This window comes from Andrographis paniculata, unplaced genomic scaffold, assembly GCF_009805555.1.
Source record: "Andrographis paniculata isolate CXL003 unplaced genomic scaffold, ASM980555v1 Contig56END, whole genome shotgun sequence".
Classification (NCBI taxonomy): Eukaryota; Viridiplantae; Streptophyta; class Magnoliopsida; order Lamiales; family Acanthaceae; genus Andrographis; species Andrographis paniculata.
Window position 1 is genome coordinate 998,071 of NW_026137591.1, and position 19,457 is coordinate 1,017,527.

Consider the following 19,457-nt stretch of genomic DNA (forward strand, 5'->3'; position numbering starts at 1 on the left):
AAAATTTAAAATGCGATTAAAGTGCATAATTATATTTCCAAAAATAGGAAAGACAAATTAAGTGGGACGGACGAAAATAGAAAATATGAACAAATTATGTGGGACGGAAGGAGTAATAATAATTTTAAAAAACACAAAATCCTAATGCACACACATTAGTATAAATACATATATATATATAGAAAGTAGTTCATCCATAGCTTCCCATATTCGAACAATCTCACTCTCACTCAAGAAATTTCTTGATTGGTTGTTTGCTTTATATTTAGTGTTGTAGAGAGAGAGAAGAGAGAGAAAGAGATGTTGGCTACTGCTACAGTATCATCATCAACGACAACAACAACATCATCGTATCCTCAATTTTGGTGGGCTTCGGAGGATCCGATAATCTTCGGACATAATCAGAATCAAAATCAAAATCAAAATCTTACTACAACCGCCAATTTGCAAATGTCTTATTTTGAGACACTACTTACCAGCTCTCCAACCTCTTCACCCTCCTTCGATACTATTAATAATAATAATATTCCCAATAATAATAATAATAATAATAATGAGCCCCTCTTGATGTTTGACGACGATGAGGATGACGAGGAGAATGACGACGAGAAGGCGAAGAAACTCAATCACAACGCTAGCGAGCGTGACCGTCGCCGGAGGATTAATTCTTTGTATTCTTCTCTTAGGTCTCTTCTTCCGCCTCAACATCATTCGGTATATAACTCTATTCTTTTTTCGATAAGTTCTTTTTTTTTTGGACTAGATCCTTTATCATTTTAGAACATAACTAGATTCTGTATCAGATTAGTTCATAACTAAAAGAATTTTGCAGAAATGGTCCTCAAATGTCGGAGATTATATGAATGATACGTGAAAAACATTTGAAAATTATTTTAGGACCATAACTAGACTTTGTATTGAATTAGTTTTATAACTAAAAAGCTTTGGCCGAAAAAATCTTGTCCACATGTCATCTACACAATCTAAGGATCATTTCTCCAATTTTTCTTTTTAGTTATGAAATCAATCCAATACAGAGTCTTAATTATAATTTTAAAATAATAAAGTCACAAGAAAAACTGAAAAAAAAAAAAAAAAATAGATAATACTCATTCCGGAGGGAGTAATATATATATATATATATATTTTTAATAATCATAAAAAATTGTATCATCGTATAATCATAATATTTTATTTATTTTTTCTTTGAAAAAATAACATACTCCTTCCGTCTCAAAAGTATAGTTTTATTGTGTTGGGCACGGAAATTAAGGAATATTAATATTATATCAGTAGTTGGTAAAAAATAAGGATAAATGACTTTTTTGCTCTTGTGAGTATATTAGTGTAAAAAGTAGTGGCAATTATGTAATAATAATGAAAAAGTAGGGATAATTTTATAGTGATATGGTTATTTATGGAAATGAGACTATTGTTTTGGGACGAACAAAAATGATAAACAAAACTATTTTATAGATAATAATCCTCTTGTCCCGTAATACCAATTTTCTTTTTATCATTTTTGTATATTCTATTTAAAAGTATATCTTCTTGTTACAGTAAAAGTAATCTATATATAAATATAAAAAATATTCAATTCATTTGTACTTGTAAAATAAAAAATATTAAAATCATTTTACAAACTTTTACTAATTAATAAAATACTATTTATTTCCCTAAAAAAAAAAATTGAATAGTTTGAGTTGAGACAAGAGACTATGTTAGAACCATATAGATATTCGTGAAACCAAATGATTCTAATTAATTCAGATTCGATTAAGATATTTATTGATTATATTGAACACAGAAAAAACTGAGCATTCCAGCAACAGTATCGAAAGTTCTGAAGTATATTCCAGAGCTGCAAAAACAAGTTGAGAATCTTATTCGACAGAAGGAAACCCTAATTTCAAGAATCTCCGGACATGAGACAAACCCTACTGCTGCAAGAAAAGTCCCAATTCAGCCATCGTCGTCTTCTTCATCGGCAGTGTCTGCAACTCAGATAAACCCTAATGAAATCATCGTGCAGACCTCAATGCCTAAGTCTGAAACAAACCCTTTTTCAGAGACTGTCAAGGGTTTCGAAGACTTAGGGTTTCTTCTCATCAATGCTTCTTCTTTCGAATCTTCTGCCAGCAATAGGGTTTTCTTCAATTTGCATCTTCAGGTATTATTTTTTTATTTTTAGTTTGGACAGTAATTTCAACCTGATATTTTGTGATATGAAATAATAAATTAGGAATGATAATAGAATTGGGGAAACCCGAGACCCAATCAGGATCCAGGGGTTGGGTCCAATTATTCGGAGGCATGGGTCGGGCATTGTGTACCCTAATCGGATCTAGGGTCTAAGATGGATCTGGACCCGACTGGGACCCGTTTAATATATTAATAAGAATATCAATCATATGTATCACAAAGATAATTTTTAACAATATAATTATATAAAAATATTTTTTTGAGTTTGATTTACTTATTTTTTTCCCAACACTTTTGAACAAAATACATAACTTTCAATAATATATGTTGGGTTTGCTCTTGGATTTAGGTCTAATTTTAAGTTAATTTTTTTTAATTATTATAAATATATTTCGGATTTGTTGAGTCCATTGAGTCTGATTGAATATAGTTCGGGTTGGATCCGGGTATAATCGGATCTCGGGTCACATCTCAAGTTTGACTGGACTCGATCCATTGTCATCCCTATAATACGTGGTAAATTATAATAATTGAATAGTAAAGGAAAAGAAATTAAATGAATGAATTTGAAATATTAGTAATTAAAATCTATCATTTGATTATATGAAATATTTGAAATCTCATAATATAACGTGTATTTGAAATATTATAATTGTATTCTTGGTAATTAATTTTCATTAATCCTTTAATTGAAGCCTACTAAAAATTAAAAAGTATTTAAATTATGGTTGGTGGTTTTTTTCTAAAAGAAATTGTTAGTAGAAAATTGCATATGACCTATACATGTATATATATGTAGATGTGATATTTTCCTATAATTAGACCGACTAAGAATCGTCGATGTGATATATATATATATATATTTACTTACCAAACAAATATAATTTTTTCGTTATATGCGTAAAATTTTAATTTTTTTTTTCTTTTGCGATTCGAATTTAACAGGCGCAAGAGAATCAAGTGATCGATGCCGAAATGTTGAAAGAGAAAGTCTTAGCTTTTTCTCACATCATTCAAGTTTAGAATTATTATTCAGCTCGATCGACTACGACGATGAAGAGGCCTCGATCCTTTTTGATAAAAAATCGAGTGTAATTTTTAATGACTTGATCATATAATTCTCCTAGAACATGTTTACTTTTGAGATAAACTATTAATCATGTATTAATAATAATATGATTAATAATTTATCTATAAAGTAAGTAAACAAACCCTTAAGGGCAGTTAAATTTAAATTAAAGACTTTTGGTTACTTTGCTTTTATTTTTTGATTTTTTTACTTTTTAGTTATTCTACTAAAAAATTCTTTTAAAAATTTTTACATTTAATTCCAACTTTGTATGTAAATTATTGTATCAAACACCATTATTATTTATTTCTAAAAATGTACTATATATATATATATAAACAAGATTAATCTGACAGGACAAATTATTGGTACGTTTCTTTTGCAAATTTTCTCCATTTATTATTTGAATTCCGTGTTTCTAAAAAAATATATTTTTTTCTCTCACAAAATATCCCATCAAATATTATTTTTATATCAAACTCAAACCAAATTTTTTTCAAACTAAAACACACACCCTATGAAAGACTTGAAAAACTATCTCAAATTGGCTTTTGTTGTTGCAATCATTATGTAAAATATTCCATGTATATATAAATTCTTGAGTACAAACATCTGATCAAAATAAGATAAATATATATATATTCATCAGTCTGATGCCACTATTTATTTTATTGTTAAATTTATACGCAATCTATTTATAGTAAACAAGTTTATTCATTCACAATTTTATTAACTTTTACTTTAACGAATAATAGTTAATTTGTTACTATATTTTCTATTTATTATACTCCCTCTGTCCTATATTTTCTATTTATTATACTCCCTCTGTCCCACATACCATGTCCATGCCGTTTCTGTCCGTCCCACGTACCATACCATGTCACTTTCCTTTTTTGGAAGATGATTACACACTTTAATCTCATTTTAAACTTTTTAATTTTTTTTTTTTAAATTTTAATTAAACTAATTAGTTATCTTAATCTTAATTTATAATTATTTATATTATCATATAATTATTTTCACTAATACATTCTTAATTATTTACTAATTACATTCCTCCTAAAATATGGTGTCTACAGTGTAGCAAACACGGTATGTGGGACGGATGGAGTATTATTTTTTAAATTAAATTTGGGCCTTTTTGTAGCTCGGCGCATTGGCCCACTAGTCATATTTAGCCCAAGCCATAAGCTACCCAATCCTAAAATATATTTAGCCTGGTCCGTTTTAAATTTGTGTTGAGTAGGTCTGGCCTAATTTTAATGGGCCTGGAAACCTAGGCCTAGGCCCAACTGAGTTTCAAACTACTCCCTCCGTCCCCAGATATCATATCCACGTTGCCGTTTCTGTCCGTCCTCAGATACCATGTCCACGTTGCCGTTTCTGTCCGTCCTCAGATACCATGTCCACGTTGCCGTTTCTGTCCGTCCCCAGATACCATGTCCACGTTGCCGTCTCTGTCCGTCCAACATACCATATCATTTTCTTTTTTTGAAAATGATTACACACTTTAATCTCATTTTAAATTTTTTAATTTTTTTTTTAATTTTAATTAAACTAATTAGTTATCTTAATCTTAATTTATAATTATTTATATTATAGGATAATTATTTTCACTAATACATTCTTAATTATTTACTAATTACGTTCCTCCTAAAATACCGTGTCTACAGTGTAGCAGACACGGTATCTGGAAAGGAGGGAGTACGTTGCACTGGACCAATTAATTAATTAATTTTACTTTAATTTGAATGATATTTTGTAGAATTTGTTTATTAAAAAATAAATTATATTAATTTAAATAAATAAAATTATGATAATATAATATTTTTATTAATGTTAGAATATTGAACATTAAATATATAATTAACCTTTTATTTTATTATACATTTAAGAAAAAAAAATTAAATTTAAATTATTTTAATAAATTACGTTGGGCCGGCACGGCCAATTTGTACAAATTCAGACACGGCCCAAATTTGCAACCGTGCTGGGCTAGCCTAACCTAAAAATATTTCAAATCTAAATTTTAGGTCCAAATTCTTACTTTTTATACTCCCTCCGTCCACAAATTAATATTTTACTTTCCTATTTGGACGTCCAATAACTATTGTCCTTTTTTTTTTTTTTTAAACACAAATTTTACATTTACCATTCATTCATTTATTACTTTCAACCTCTACCATACAATTAAGGACAAATTTGTCAATTCATAACAAAAATACAATCACCTAAAAAATCGTGCAAATATATTTTATGACAATAGAAATTGGACGGAGAGAGTATTATACTCAAATTCGATTTTTCGGATTGTATTTATTTTTTCCCTATTGTAAATATATTTAGTTGTAAAGATTCATTCATAATTGTGTCTCTTTAAAGTTTTTGAGAGATTTCAAGTTGGTTGTGTTTGTCGTTGGCCGGACTTCCATACGTGAAAACACCCGTTCATAAAATATAATACGCTCTTCGTCCGGTAAATTTATATAAGTTTTCTTGGACATTAACATTAAAAAATAATAATATTATAATGTTAAAATATGATATGTAAAACCTAAATTAGGGTACTACAAAAATTTTATTAAAAATAATGAGATAAGTATTAAATAGTAAAAAATTAATTATTATTTGTTAAAATATAAATAATAAAATATTGTTTTGGTTCCGTTCTATTCTAAATTGACATTATGCTTCTAATTTTATTTTCTTCAAAATATTATATAAGGTCTACTCAAAATCTATTCAAAATTTTTAATTTTTATTTATCAACAATAAACAAATATATTTATATATATATATATATTATATATTCAAAAAATTTCATTTATTTATAAAATTTATGTATATTAATTATAAATAAATATTTATACTTTTCTTTATTTATATAATAAAAAATTATTTTTTACAAAATAATATCTATATTATATATATTTTATTAAAATATAGTTATTAAAATAATTAATACATATTTAAGAAAATTAATTATATATATATTACCTCATTAATTACATATTAAGTAAATAAATTACTTCCGACTCAAAAATCCAACTGTTAACCAAATGCATCGAAAATTATGAATAAATAAAATTATTTACTATAAATATAAATTTAGAGGACAACCGGAATATATATATAATTTTAACTAATAAAAAAATATATAAAAAGTCATATCATAATATAATTACATAGTAAATAACTAACAAAATAATAATTTGTGGTGTTGCATAGACCTAAAATAGGCCTAAAACATAATCGAGTGTAACTTAAGGTGCGTTTGTTTTGTGAGATAATTTAAATTCATAAATCCTTTTATTTTAGTATAAAATCTACGTACAACAACTTTTATCGTTAAAAAGTAATAATGACTAATTGAAATTATTTTTGGATTTATCTTAACTTTTAGAAGCAAATGATATATAGTCACCGAATATTACAATTAATATTCCTATCTTTCATTTAAAAATGAAGTATTGTTTTCTCTTAAAAATATTATTATTTTATTAAAAAATTATACTGATTTTTTTTACTATAAAAAAAAATACATCGACACTAAAATTCATGCCAAGAAATATGAGCGCATATTGGAGAAAGACAAAATTTATGCTATAATATTTTTTTAGAAAAAAAAAATGTATATATTACATAGACAAACAAATCTTGTTTAGTGTTTTTGTTCGAAATATATTTTTTTATGCGAAATATAGATAATTGTGTAAGTAATATTTATTATTGAATATTTATTTTTTGTAAAATGGTAGAATATAGTATAGTATATATATTGAGAATCGTATGAAAAAAAATATATATATTGAAAAAAACAAACTCTAATTATTTGTTAAAACAAGAGTAATGAGATTATGAATAAATAAAATTATTTATTATAAATAAATTATATATACATAACGGATAATAAAAACAAAAATGACATAATTATCTCGAATAAAAAAGAATAATAAATAGTGGAAAGACAATTTAGGGCCTCCAAATCACATCATGAAAACTAGTATTATATATCTGTAACAAAAAACACGACATGATCCTTTATTACATTATGCTTGCTTAATTACACACTTACTTATTTTTGGAATGATCGATGTTTTGTTGGCCACAACCAACCAACAATTTTATGTCTCAACCCAAACACACCCTTAAGTGATATAAAGATGATGGGATATCATGATCTACGTACGTATATATGTTTTCGAGAATATTTGGAGTTTCGGATTTTGTGCAGGAATACTGACTCTGTTTACGCGGCGTTTTTGGATGAAATAATTTTTGTGCGTGGTATTAAAAATTGTGTAAAAAAATATAAAATATACTTCGTCAGTCTAAGAGAAAATTTTTCATTTATTTTTTGAATGTTGATATTTGAATATTAATTATTATATCAAACATTGTATAAATTAAGGAAAAATGAAAAAAAAAAAAAGACTTCTGTTAGGGGACGTTTGATTGAATTGCAGAAAGATGAGAGTAAATAATAAATTGAATAGAAAATGAGAATTAATTCTTTTGTCTGGTAAAATAGAGAATTTAGTTGAGAAATGTAAAAAAAAATACAGATATAATAATAAATGATTAACCGGATAATTTTTTTTTTAATGAATAAGAATTCATGAAAAATATTTTTTGTGATTTTTTTTTAAAAAAATTATAATTATATACAATATTTTTTAAGATTATATTTTAGTACAATTTCTTAAAAAAATCGTAAAAATTAAATAGTACAAATAATATCTAAAAATTTTAAAATATATATTGCAACATCATTTCTCTCTATTTCTCTTTATATGTGATAGAAATGAAAAAAGAAAAATGAAATTTATTTTCTCTGACTCAAACAACCAGAAAAAGCTATTTTCATTTCTCTATGCTCATTTTTCCGTACCAACACACCCTTAGTCTCTTATAATATTAATATAATGATCTTTTAAAAAAATTATATAAATATAAATATATTTTTAATATTAAAAAAAATGACCTCAAATGTAAAATAGGAAGTTTCTAATGGATGGAGGTAGTATTATTTTATGTTAAATATTTGATTTTTTGTAACGACTTTTTGTAATGAATATTTTTACTTTTTGACTTTTGTATAAAATATTTTGTATTTTATTATTATTATTTTTGAAAAATTGCAGTTAAAAAATAATATTGAGTTAATAATAAATTAATATTATTTGAAGTGATATTTTCTAAAAAAAAATAGTAATTTAATGTAATATTTGTTTCTTTTGAAAGATTTATTGTAAATAAATAACACCAAAAGTTATTTGAAATTTTATGTAAATAACTTTGTGTTTTTTTTTTTTTTTTTCTAAAGCACGTACCTTTACTATAAATCGAAGATAAGACAACGGGGCTGACGCTAATATTTGATTTGATATTTTAAATAAAATAGATAAATAATGTAAAATCGGATTCATACATAAAAAAGACATAGCCCATATGTATTTTAAAATAATTCGTTATGCAAATTTTCTTGCAAAATGCACCTTAGTATCAATTAGTATTTATACAAATTTCACGTAGCATATATATATATATATATCATTTGTACAATTTCCACTATCAAAATTGAATAATAAATTTTATAATAAAATATAATTAATTTAGTATATGAATATTATATATATATATATGAATAATTACATACATAGCAAGGAAGCTAAATATATTGATGGCCATCATAACTTGTTGGTTGGTTGGCTTCAAGTTCATTGCACTTAATTCATTCACCAAAATTAAAATTATCTCCCCAAATATATAAAAACATATATATATATATATATTATTGGAATTCAATATTGAATTTATTTTATTTTATTTTATTTTATTTTTTAAGGGAGTGGTTAAATATTGATCATGTTATTGAATAGAGTTATAATGTACAATTAGTCAATACTTATTTATAATAAAAAAAACCCAATGATATTACATAACAAAGTTACTTAATTCACATAATTTTTTTTATTTAAATTTGATACAAATTAAAATCCATATGTAAAAAAGCATAATAATAGTGAACATATGTAAATAAAATGATTATGATTACTTATAAAAATATATTGTTTTTTTCATAAAATATTAAATATATACAATTATTCAAATTAAAAATAAAAAATCAAATAAATCAGTTTCTTAGAATACAATTATGGTAATTACTTATAAAAATATATTGTTTTTTTCATAAAATATTAAATATATACAATTATTCAAACTAAAAATCAAAATTATATAAAAACAGATCAAAGTGTATGTTTATAGGAAACAAAAGAAATGTATACCAAAAAATTAGTTTTTAAGTTCCTCTATATGAAATATATGCATATATAATATAAATATATAACGGACTCCATTTATATTGGACTTTGGACGGGCACTTCTTTGTCAACTGTAACTATTAAATAATATTTTGATGGGTGTCTTTTTTTACAAAAATTAAAAAAAAATGCGTTTTTCAAAAAAATTAATATATCATATAATTCATTTTTTTTATATTATCTACGCATATTTCACAAAATATATTAATATTTTGTAAAAAAATAATACTCCCTTCGTCTCATAGTCTTAATTGGGTTGGATACGAAATTTAGGTTGGTAAAATGTTGGATAAAAGACTTTTTTGCTCTTGTGAGTGTATTAATGTAAAAAATAGTGGCAATTGTGTAATAAAAATGAAAAGTAGAAGTAGTTTTATGGTGATATGATTATTTATTGAAATAAGATTATTGTTTTGGGACGGACAAAATGGTAAATAAGACTATTGTATTGAGACGAATGATGTATATCTTTATTGGAAGTCATACGAAATGTATAATATAATTTCGATTTGAAATCACAGCCAAACACACTTTAAAGAAAAATAGTGATAACAAATTGTATTGTTTCCAAAAAAAATAAAAAATAAAAAATTGCAATATTATTATTATTATTATTATTATTATTATTAAATAAATAAATAAATATTTGGCCACATACTATTAGTGATCTGACTTGCAAAAGGTTATGTTGGTGTAGTAATTAATTACGATTTAAAAATTGCAAATCGAATGGATCAAAATTTCCCACGAAATTAAATTTGAATATTCCAACCAACATATAGACCAAAGTTTTAATTGCATTTATGATAAAATTGAAATAAAATTAAAAATCAGGCTATACATTAATTTAAATTTAAAGCGATGCATGAATTAGTGTTATTAATTTTATGTTCATTGTGCATAAAGTACACATTACTGCATCTCTATTTAATATATATATATATATATATAAATATTTAAAATAATTATTACTCCCTCCGTTCCGATTCTCATATCCACCTTTTTATTTATGTCCGTGTAACTTATTTTATTACTTTTTTTTTTTTTTGGAAAAAAATTATACACTTTAATTTTATTTTTTAAAAAATTTAATTTATAATTTTTTTAATTTTAATTATATTACTAAGTTATCTTTATCTTAATTTATAATATTTTTTTATTATATGATAATTATTTTCACTAATATATTTTTAATTATTTACTAATTATACCCCTGCTAAATTTTCGTGTCTACGGTAAACTGGATAAAATATCCGGGACGGAGAGAGTAGTTTTTAGATTAACATAGAAGACTACGTTGATAATATATATATATATATATAAAAGACGAATACTTATAATATGTCTGTGGTTTATAAAATATACATATTCTTCTTTATAATTTAAAAATTCCATAAGATTTTTTTATATTTTCAAAATATTAGTCCCTCCGTTCCAAAACTATAGTCTGGATTGTGTTCGACACGGGATTTAAGAAATATTGATATTGTATTGGTAATGGGTAAAAAGTACGGATAAAAGACTTTTTTGCCCTTGTCAGTGTATTAGTGTAAAAAGTAGTGGCAATTGTGTAATAATAATGAAAAAGTAAGAGTAGTTTTATAGTGGTAAACAAGACTATTGTAGTGGGACGAATGAGTATATAAAATTTTATATAAGAAATTATATGCAATATTTTCTAAAATACAAGAAAAAGTCATGCAATTTTTTTTAAAATAATTGTATAATATTTTTAAAAATACGAAGGGGTCTCGTACAGTTTTTAAATCATAAGAGAATATAGTGCAAACTTTTCAAACCATGCAATTTTTTTCTATGAAAAATTATTAAATTATTAATTTTTTATGAATGAAGAAAAAAAGGTATATATTATATTAATTTGTGTATATTGTATAATATATTTTTTAAAAATAATATTTGTAAAAAATTATACCACTTAAAAACACTAAAGTATGTTTGGTTTATGTTTGCGTTTAATTTTATATTTTCGTTTTTTTATTAATTAATTTTTTATTTAAATAATATTGTGATTTGATATTTTATTAAAAAAATTATATATGCCTGCTGAATAATGATAATTTTAATTTAAAATCAAACCAAATTAACTCCGAAATTACAATTTGTTAGAAATTTTGGGGGAAAATAACGAGATTCTTTTATTAATCATCAAAATAAGAGGTCTATATAAATAGACAATATAAAACATATTCGATAGTTCAAATCTAAGTAATTTAATCTATGAATATGACCAAATCTAAATATAAATTTACTAAATTTAAAATTAAATATCTAAAGTATTTCAACACAATGGATTAAATCGTATATTGAACTATAAACTAAGCCTAAGAAAATATACATATTTATATATTGTAAAATTATGTTATTAAGGGTTTGTTTGTTTCATATTTTGGTTAGAAGGAAATTTTTTTTTTTTTTTTTTTGAGGTATAATAAATTATGTATATATTATAAAAATATAAAAAAATATGTTGAGTATATTTTGTTGTAAGAACACACCATAAGCAGTTGAACTCTCTGAAAGTTATCAAAATTATTAATATTGTGTTTATATATTGCAATTTTTATATCGAATTTATTTTCTTTTGGTTTAATTAGAATTTTTTTGTTAAAATTTTGATTTAAATGGTATTTTAATTTATATTTTATAAAAAAAAATGATACAATATATTTTAATTGAAAACATGTAGTGTAATAAATGATAATAGTATTATTTATTTGAAATAAAAACACACACAAACTCATCATATTATATTATATTTTATCATATCAAATATTTATTTTATATTTTAAAATATTATAAAAATATTTATTTTCTATACAAAATATTATTCAATATTTATTTATCTTGCATGAAATACTCTTTGAAAATAAAAAATAAATTTAAATTTTTTTTCCTTTCATTCCCGTAAAATGTCCACTTTTTATTTTATAATTGTATTATTACCTATAAAATAATAATATATTAAAATGCATATGTAAAAAACAAATAAGTACATATAACTCAGAAAAAACGGATATGCTACTCTCTTCGTCCCATAACAAAGTATTCATTTTTTTATTTTAGTCCGTCCCATAACAAAATATTCATTTTATTTTTTAGTAATTGTACTATCTATACCTAACATTACAAATACCCTTACAACTTATAATATAGTACACAAATGTCATTACCTTTATATCACCCATACTAATAAAGTTATTTTAGTCATTTATACTTTATTTCTACTATATCCCAATATAATGCTAATATTTCCAAAACTACGTGCAAAAAACAAATAGATATTTACTTATGAGATAGAGAGAGTATATTTTATCAAAAATAGCCATTTGATCCAATAAATATATATATATATATAAACCCTAAAACTTTTAAATATATACATGTAAAAAATTATTTAAATATTTATTTCAATTCAAATTTTATAATACTTAGTATTATTTTCAAATTTAAATTTTCAATCAAATACAGTCACCGAAGGTACCTTGAATCTAACCAGTTACTTTCATACCATGTTGTTGTTTTTTAATTTATTAATTAAATAAATAAATAATGATATTAGCTTGCAAATAGGGGAGGGTAATTCGGTAATTTCAGGGCGGTTGGTAGTTACATTGGTCCTGCCCCGGAACACGACCACATAGCGCATCATATATGTTGTGTGCGCGTGTAATAATACCCCATCTTTTTGTCATGACAGATAGAATTTAAGGTTCTGTTTCTTTCTTTCTATTTTTGTCTATATATATAGCAGTGCCATTTGATTTTCGATTTTATTATTTTAATTTTTTTAAAAAAAAATATCAAATCAAATATCTATTTATTTATTTATTATATTATACTAAAATTAAATTTTATATTCAAAATATCACATAAGTACATATTTATATCATATCAAACAACTATTTCAATTTAAAATTATACTATTCAAAATCAAAATCTTACAAGTAAACACAAGTATTTCGGGAGATTTTGATACTTTTTCGAGTCCAATTTATAAGTAAAAAATTATTTTTGGGGTGAATTTTTTTTTTTTTGTTCATTAAATCTATTTTATTACTCTATTTGAAAAATAAAAAATATATATATTTACTTATTATTCTATCTGTTATTCAAATTTATTCTCACTTTTTTTTTTGTTATAGTCCGAACTTATTCTCGTTTTTATTTTTTTAGTAAAAATACCATTTTCCTATTTTTTATTATAAAAGAAAAAAAAATTCTATTTTTATTACTTTTTATAAAGTTTCTGTACAGTCAAATGAACATAATTTTACATGCCGGAGAAGGGAGTACTATTTAATCAATACTTACTACAAATGTCATCTATTTTATTAAATCCATTCTCTTTATTCTTTTTAATTAATAACTAAATTTTTAAAAATATTTTCAACTACTTTTTATACATTTTTTTCAATAAATATATATTTTTTTAATTCTCGTACCGAATTCAAATGAGCTAGATATGACATACGGAGGGAGTAGTAATTAATTAAAAGTAAGATAATTTTATTTTATTTTTTTATTGTTGTATATATATAATGATGTGATAGTAAAATTAAAGTATTTGTAAAAAAAATATATATATAATATTTTTAAAGGATTATTTTGTAATTGAACAATTAAAAATAAAATATATAATTGTGAGCGGTTGAAGAAAGTATTATTCAATTTTTAAAAAATATCTAATCATATATAACGTTGAAAAAATATATATATTTAAATGGAGCTCACAGTTTTGAAAATCTGGAAAATTTTTAAAACACAAAATTTAATTAAAATAAATTTTTAATGCTTTAATAGATACTTATTAAATACTCCCTCCGTTCCAGATATCATGTCACGTTGTCGTTTCTGTCCGTTCCACATATCATGTCATTTTCCTTTTTTGGAAAATGATTACACACTTTAATCTCATTTTAAATTTTTTAATTTTTTTTAAATTTTAATTAAACTAATTATTTATCTTAATCTTAATTTATAATTATTTATATTATAAGATAATTATTTTCACCAATATATTCTTAATTATTTACTAATTACACCCCTCCTAAAATAGCAGACACGGTATCTGGGATGGAGAGAGTATGATATTCTATATTAAAAATATTTAATATTTCTTTCGTCCATCCCAAATATTTACATTTATTTTTAATACATTGTTCAAGAAAGTATTCCTTTCATCCATCATAATTATGTCATATTTTATTTTTTTATCCAAAAAATTTATACATAATTCATTTATAGTAAACTATATTATGCACATACAATTTTATTATCTCTAATTTAACACATCATTTCTTTTTATTATTTTTTAAATATAATTTTTATAATACACTCATTTTACTTTCTACAAAAAAAATTATTTTTATAGGAGTATTAAAATATCAATATTTTTTAACATATGTGCTCAAATAAAATGGCATAATTATCCAAATGGAGAAAGTATTATATTTGAATAATAGTTAGTTGGTATTGTAATATTCTTTCTGTATGTAACTTTTTTTTTTTTTTATCTTTGTATATTAATTTGATATAATAATATTTGATTGAAATAAGTGTTTGTTCAAAAACATTTATAATAGGTAGTAAGGTCATACTAAAAAGTATAATGTATATTTTATATTTGGACAGACGAAAATAAAAAAAATATATTCATTTTGGATGGACAAATAAAATAAAATATTTTCAATGAAATATGAGTTCGGTTTAGATATAATTTTTTGAAATTTTCGAGCTTTAGAAAATTTTAAAATTTATAAAAAAAATAAATAAATAAATTAAATATTTAATGTAATTTTTATAATGGTACATGTATTGATATATATATTTTTTTAAAAATATTACTGTTAGTAAATAAGTATGTATATATATATGTAAAACTTACAAAAATATGTATAAACATAGTATATTTATTAAATTAAAAATTTGAAATAATATCAAAGAAATATTAAATATATTTTTATTAAAATATAAATGGAGTGTTATATAAATTTTCCTAATATTAATTTAAAATCATATTATAAACATTGCACCAAATTTAGCATATTTTTAAAATTACGGAAAACTCTCTTATGATTATATAAACTTTGTGTCTAACCCTTCGATAGTTCTTATTTAATGGTATTTGACCTGACCGCATAATTTACGAGACCATAAACAGGTTTTGTACAATTTAGAAAAAAAAAAATAATAATAATAATAGTAATAATAATAATAACTAATAAAAATATCTACTTCAACTATCCGGAAGTCCCGGGACTTGACAGACAGGGAGTCACGCCGGCAGTGTGACGGATTCGCACCAGGACCCCCAAATATAAAACCAGGACTGGAATGTCATTCAGGATCCTCACTCCCGGGAGCCCCCAATATAAAACAAGGACTGGAATGTTTAAAGCTACCTGAAAAGTCCAAATTGCCCTTACCTTTATATTTACAGGCGTCGTCTCTTCCAATTCACTCACTTTGAACTTCCCGTCGGCACTCTCAGTCTTCGCTTCTTCTCCATTTTCCCATAAACAATTCCGATTCCGTTTCCGATCTATTTCTGCACCGCAAAATACGTATACGCATATATGTGTACATACAGGTAATAGATACAGGCGTTGTGTGTATGTATTTCGGAAGGTATGTAATGCTTCGCGAAAATGGCGACCGGAATTGAGGAAAGGCTGTCGTTCAGAATCGATCGGACCGGCGATCGGAGGCGGAATTCTCCGCCGGAGTTTTTGAAGAGCTTGATGTCCGATTATCTCGGTTTCCGATCGCTGCTGGTGTTTATGGTGTTGTTGACGGTTTCGCTGCTGATTTTGCCGCCATTTCTGCCGCCTCTGCCTCCGCCGCCGCTGCTTCTGCTGCTCGTCCCCGTCGCTATTCTGGCGGTGCTGTTTCTCGTCGCCCTTGCGCCGCCGCAGCTGCCGAACGCCGCCTTCAATTAACGCGCCGGAGTAATTGAATGCGCCGCGGATTAGGTATGGAGAGTGATGAGATTCGATTTACTGTTGATTTATTTTTTTGTAGGCGCAGTTGGTATCGATTTAGAATTAGGTTTCCCAATTTTGAGATTGATTGGAAGTTTTCGTGTTTGAGGCTGTTTGATTGTTTTTTTTTTGGTTAAATTTTTATTTGATTAATGAAAATACGAATAAAGTTATATATTGGTTGTTAGGTTGTTAGTATATTTTTAATATATTGTTATTTGGACTCACTTATACATGCCATTAAAATATAATTTTTATTTTTTGCAAATATTTAAATATGAGTAAAATATTTGGTTGAACTAAGGGGGCGTTTGGTATAGAGAATGGAATTGCAGAGAAATAATAGCAGACAAGAATTGGAGAGAAATGGAATTGAGTAGAGAATGAGAATTAATTCTCTTGTTTGATAAAACAGAGAATTGATTTGAGAAATTTTTAAAAAAAAATGCAGATATATGAATGAACAAACAAAAATAAATGATTAACATAGAGTTTTAATGAATGAGAATTCATATGAAAAATATTATTGGTAAATTTTTTTTTTAAAAAAATTATAAATTATATACGATGTTTTTTAAGATTATATTTTAGTACAATTTCTTAAAATGTAGTAAAAATTAAATACTTTAAAAATAAATTAAGTTTGTTTTTTATAAAATTAAAATAATATAATTTTAAAAAAAATTATAAAAATTAAATAGTACAAAAAATTTTAAAAATTAAAAAATATATATACTGCAACATCATTTCTCTCTATTTCTCTGCATATTGAGAGAAATGAAAACAAAGAAATGAAAATAATTTATTTCTCAAGTTTCATTTCTCTTGACTCAAACAAACAAGAGAATTCTGGCCTTATTTCTCTGTACCAAACACAACCTAAGAGATTAGTATATAAATAAGGCAAAATAGCAAAAAATAAATCCACGTGATTTTACTAATTCGCTAAAATCTATTTGGAGTTTCCAAAACGTAGCACATTCTCCTGCTATTTTTTAATTTGTTTTTCTCTTATTTCTTTCTTCTTCTTTTTTCTTTCTTCTTTTCTTTTTTTTTTCTCCCTAATTTTATTTTCCATCTTCTTCTTTCTCCAAATTCTTTTATTTCTTTTATTCTTTTTTCTCAAATTTTTTTTTATTTCCCAATTATTTTTCACGCTGTAGCAGTTCTTTATTTCATCTTCTTTTTCAATTTTTTTTTTTATTCTTCTTCATCTCTAATTATGAAAAAGAATAAGAAGAGAAAGAAAACGACTTGACAACATTTTTTTTTCTTTTTTTTTTCTCTGATTTTTTTTTTCTGTTGAAACATAATTTGGATTTAGCGGTCTACCCAACCCAAAACCAAAGCAAAATGGCTGTTTTAATTGGCATGGTTTCTTTTGTGCTTATCCTAATTAATAACAAATAGGCTTAGGGTTTAAGGTGTTTTGAGTGCTTGTAAATACACAACTATGGTTCTTAGTCGAATGACATAATTATAAATCTATAGTATAATAAAATCTCTCCAATTTCTGTCTGTGGAAAACCTCTGTGTTCTTTATTTATTTTCTTTTTAATTTTCTCATAACAATTTCTCTTTGTCTTTTTTCTCAATTTTCTTTCTTCTCTATTTTTTCTCTTGAATTGTTGTTTATTCCCCAATTCTTTCTTACGCACACTAAGTTCTTTCTTTCTTTTTAGATTGATTTTTTAATTTTTGCTTTTGGTAAAATAGAAGAAGAAATCGACCGTGTGTAATAACTTATGCATTCTCGTCTCCATCTTCATTTCCGATCGATTAATTGTTTAACGGATTTAAAATGAAAAAAAAAAATTTAATTGGGGTTAAATTCTAAATGTACGCAGAAGGAAGAAGCGGCTGGATATATTTTAGTAATTTTATAAAGAAATATATCAGTTTATGGACCAAAAATATATTTCAGAGGCGTGATATGTAACCGCCATTAAATCCTAACGGATGAGATTTTTTTGCAACATTTGGAAAATTACAAGTAGGTTTTTTGGAATTTTAGAACCGGTTTTCAACAAATTCGAAAAACTATAGGGTTTTTGGCTATTTTGCCTGTAAATAAAGTAAACATTTATTTTTGGCACGATATTTAAAAATAATATTATTTTAATTGTAGTGAGTAGTTAAAAAGAATTTAATAGCATTTTTGCTCTTGTTTTTTTTTTTATGTAAAATTAATGATGTGATGTAAAGCAAATATGTTTTTTTAAAAAAGTAAAGTATTTAATAGAATATTTACTTTGTAATTAGACGTTTTCGTTTTTCTTTTTGTTGTCTTAAAACGTATTATTATCTAATTTAGTAATTGTATTATTTACCATAAGAATGATTTTGTTATTTTTACTACAAATTTATGTAAATAATAATACTAAAAAAATTTACGTATAAAAAATAAATGATATCTTTATAAGGTAATATTAAAATTGAATGGATAAAAAAAGAAGAAGATTATTTTAAAAGATTTATTAAAATATTAATAAAAAGTAATATAATAAAATAATAATAATAAATAAATTATTATTTATTAAAGTGAAAATAATAGTAGTAAAATTATAAGTAAATTTAAATTTAACGAGCGACTTGAGAAAGAAAATATATTTCTTTCATACCAAGCATTTATTAGGTCCGTTTAAATGAAAATAAATAAACAGTCAAAATGTAAGGGTAAATAAATAGTTTTTTGCATTCGGTATAGAAAAATAAGTATTTTATTAAAAAATAAAAAAAATAATTAAAAATATTTCTAAAATTTAATTAATAATTAAAGAAAATAAATAGTGAAGAAATATTAAAATTAGTGATATTTATTGGAATTACATAGGATGTGTTATTTTTTTTTGAAAAAAA

At 24.0% G+C, this 19,457-nt stretch overlaps 1 protein-coding gene across 1 annotated transcript; it reads left to right on the forward strand.

Moving 5' to 3' along the window:
• The first annotated feature begins 218 nt into the window (after positions 1–218).
• LOC127256705 (transcription factor ORG3-like) lies at positions 219–3,444 on the forward strand. The gene is made up of 3 exons (XM_051282853.1): positions 219–714; positions 1,808–2,170; positions 3,148–3,444. The coding sequence occupies exons 1-3, from the start codon at positions 301–303 to the stop codon at positions 3,223–3,225; spliced, it is 855 nt and encodes a 284-aa protein (XP_051138810.1). The 5' UTR covers positions 219–300; the 3' UTR covers positions 3,226–3,444.
• Positions 3,445–19,457: the final 16,013 nt, after the last annotated feature.

What these genes read in the sequence shown, in the direction of transcription:
- LOC127256705 (XM_051282853.1), top strand. Translation starts at nt 301, where the DNA reads ATGTTGGCTACTGCTACAGTATCATCATCAACGACAACAACAACATCA. An exon ending in TTCCGCCTCAACATCATTCG is followed by an intron (nt 715 to 1,807) that starts GTATATAACTCT and finishes TATTGAACACAG; the next exon opens with AAAAAACTGAGCATTCCAGC. An exon ending in TCTTCAATTTGCATCTTCAG is followed by an intron (nt 2,171 to 3,147) that starts GTATTATTTTTT and finishes CGAATTTAACAG; the next exon opens with GCGCAAGAGAATCAAGTGAT.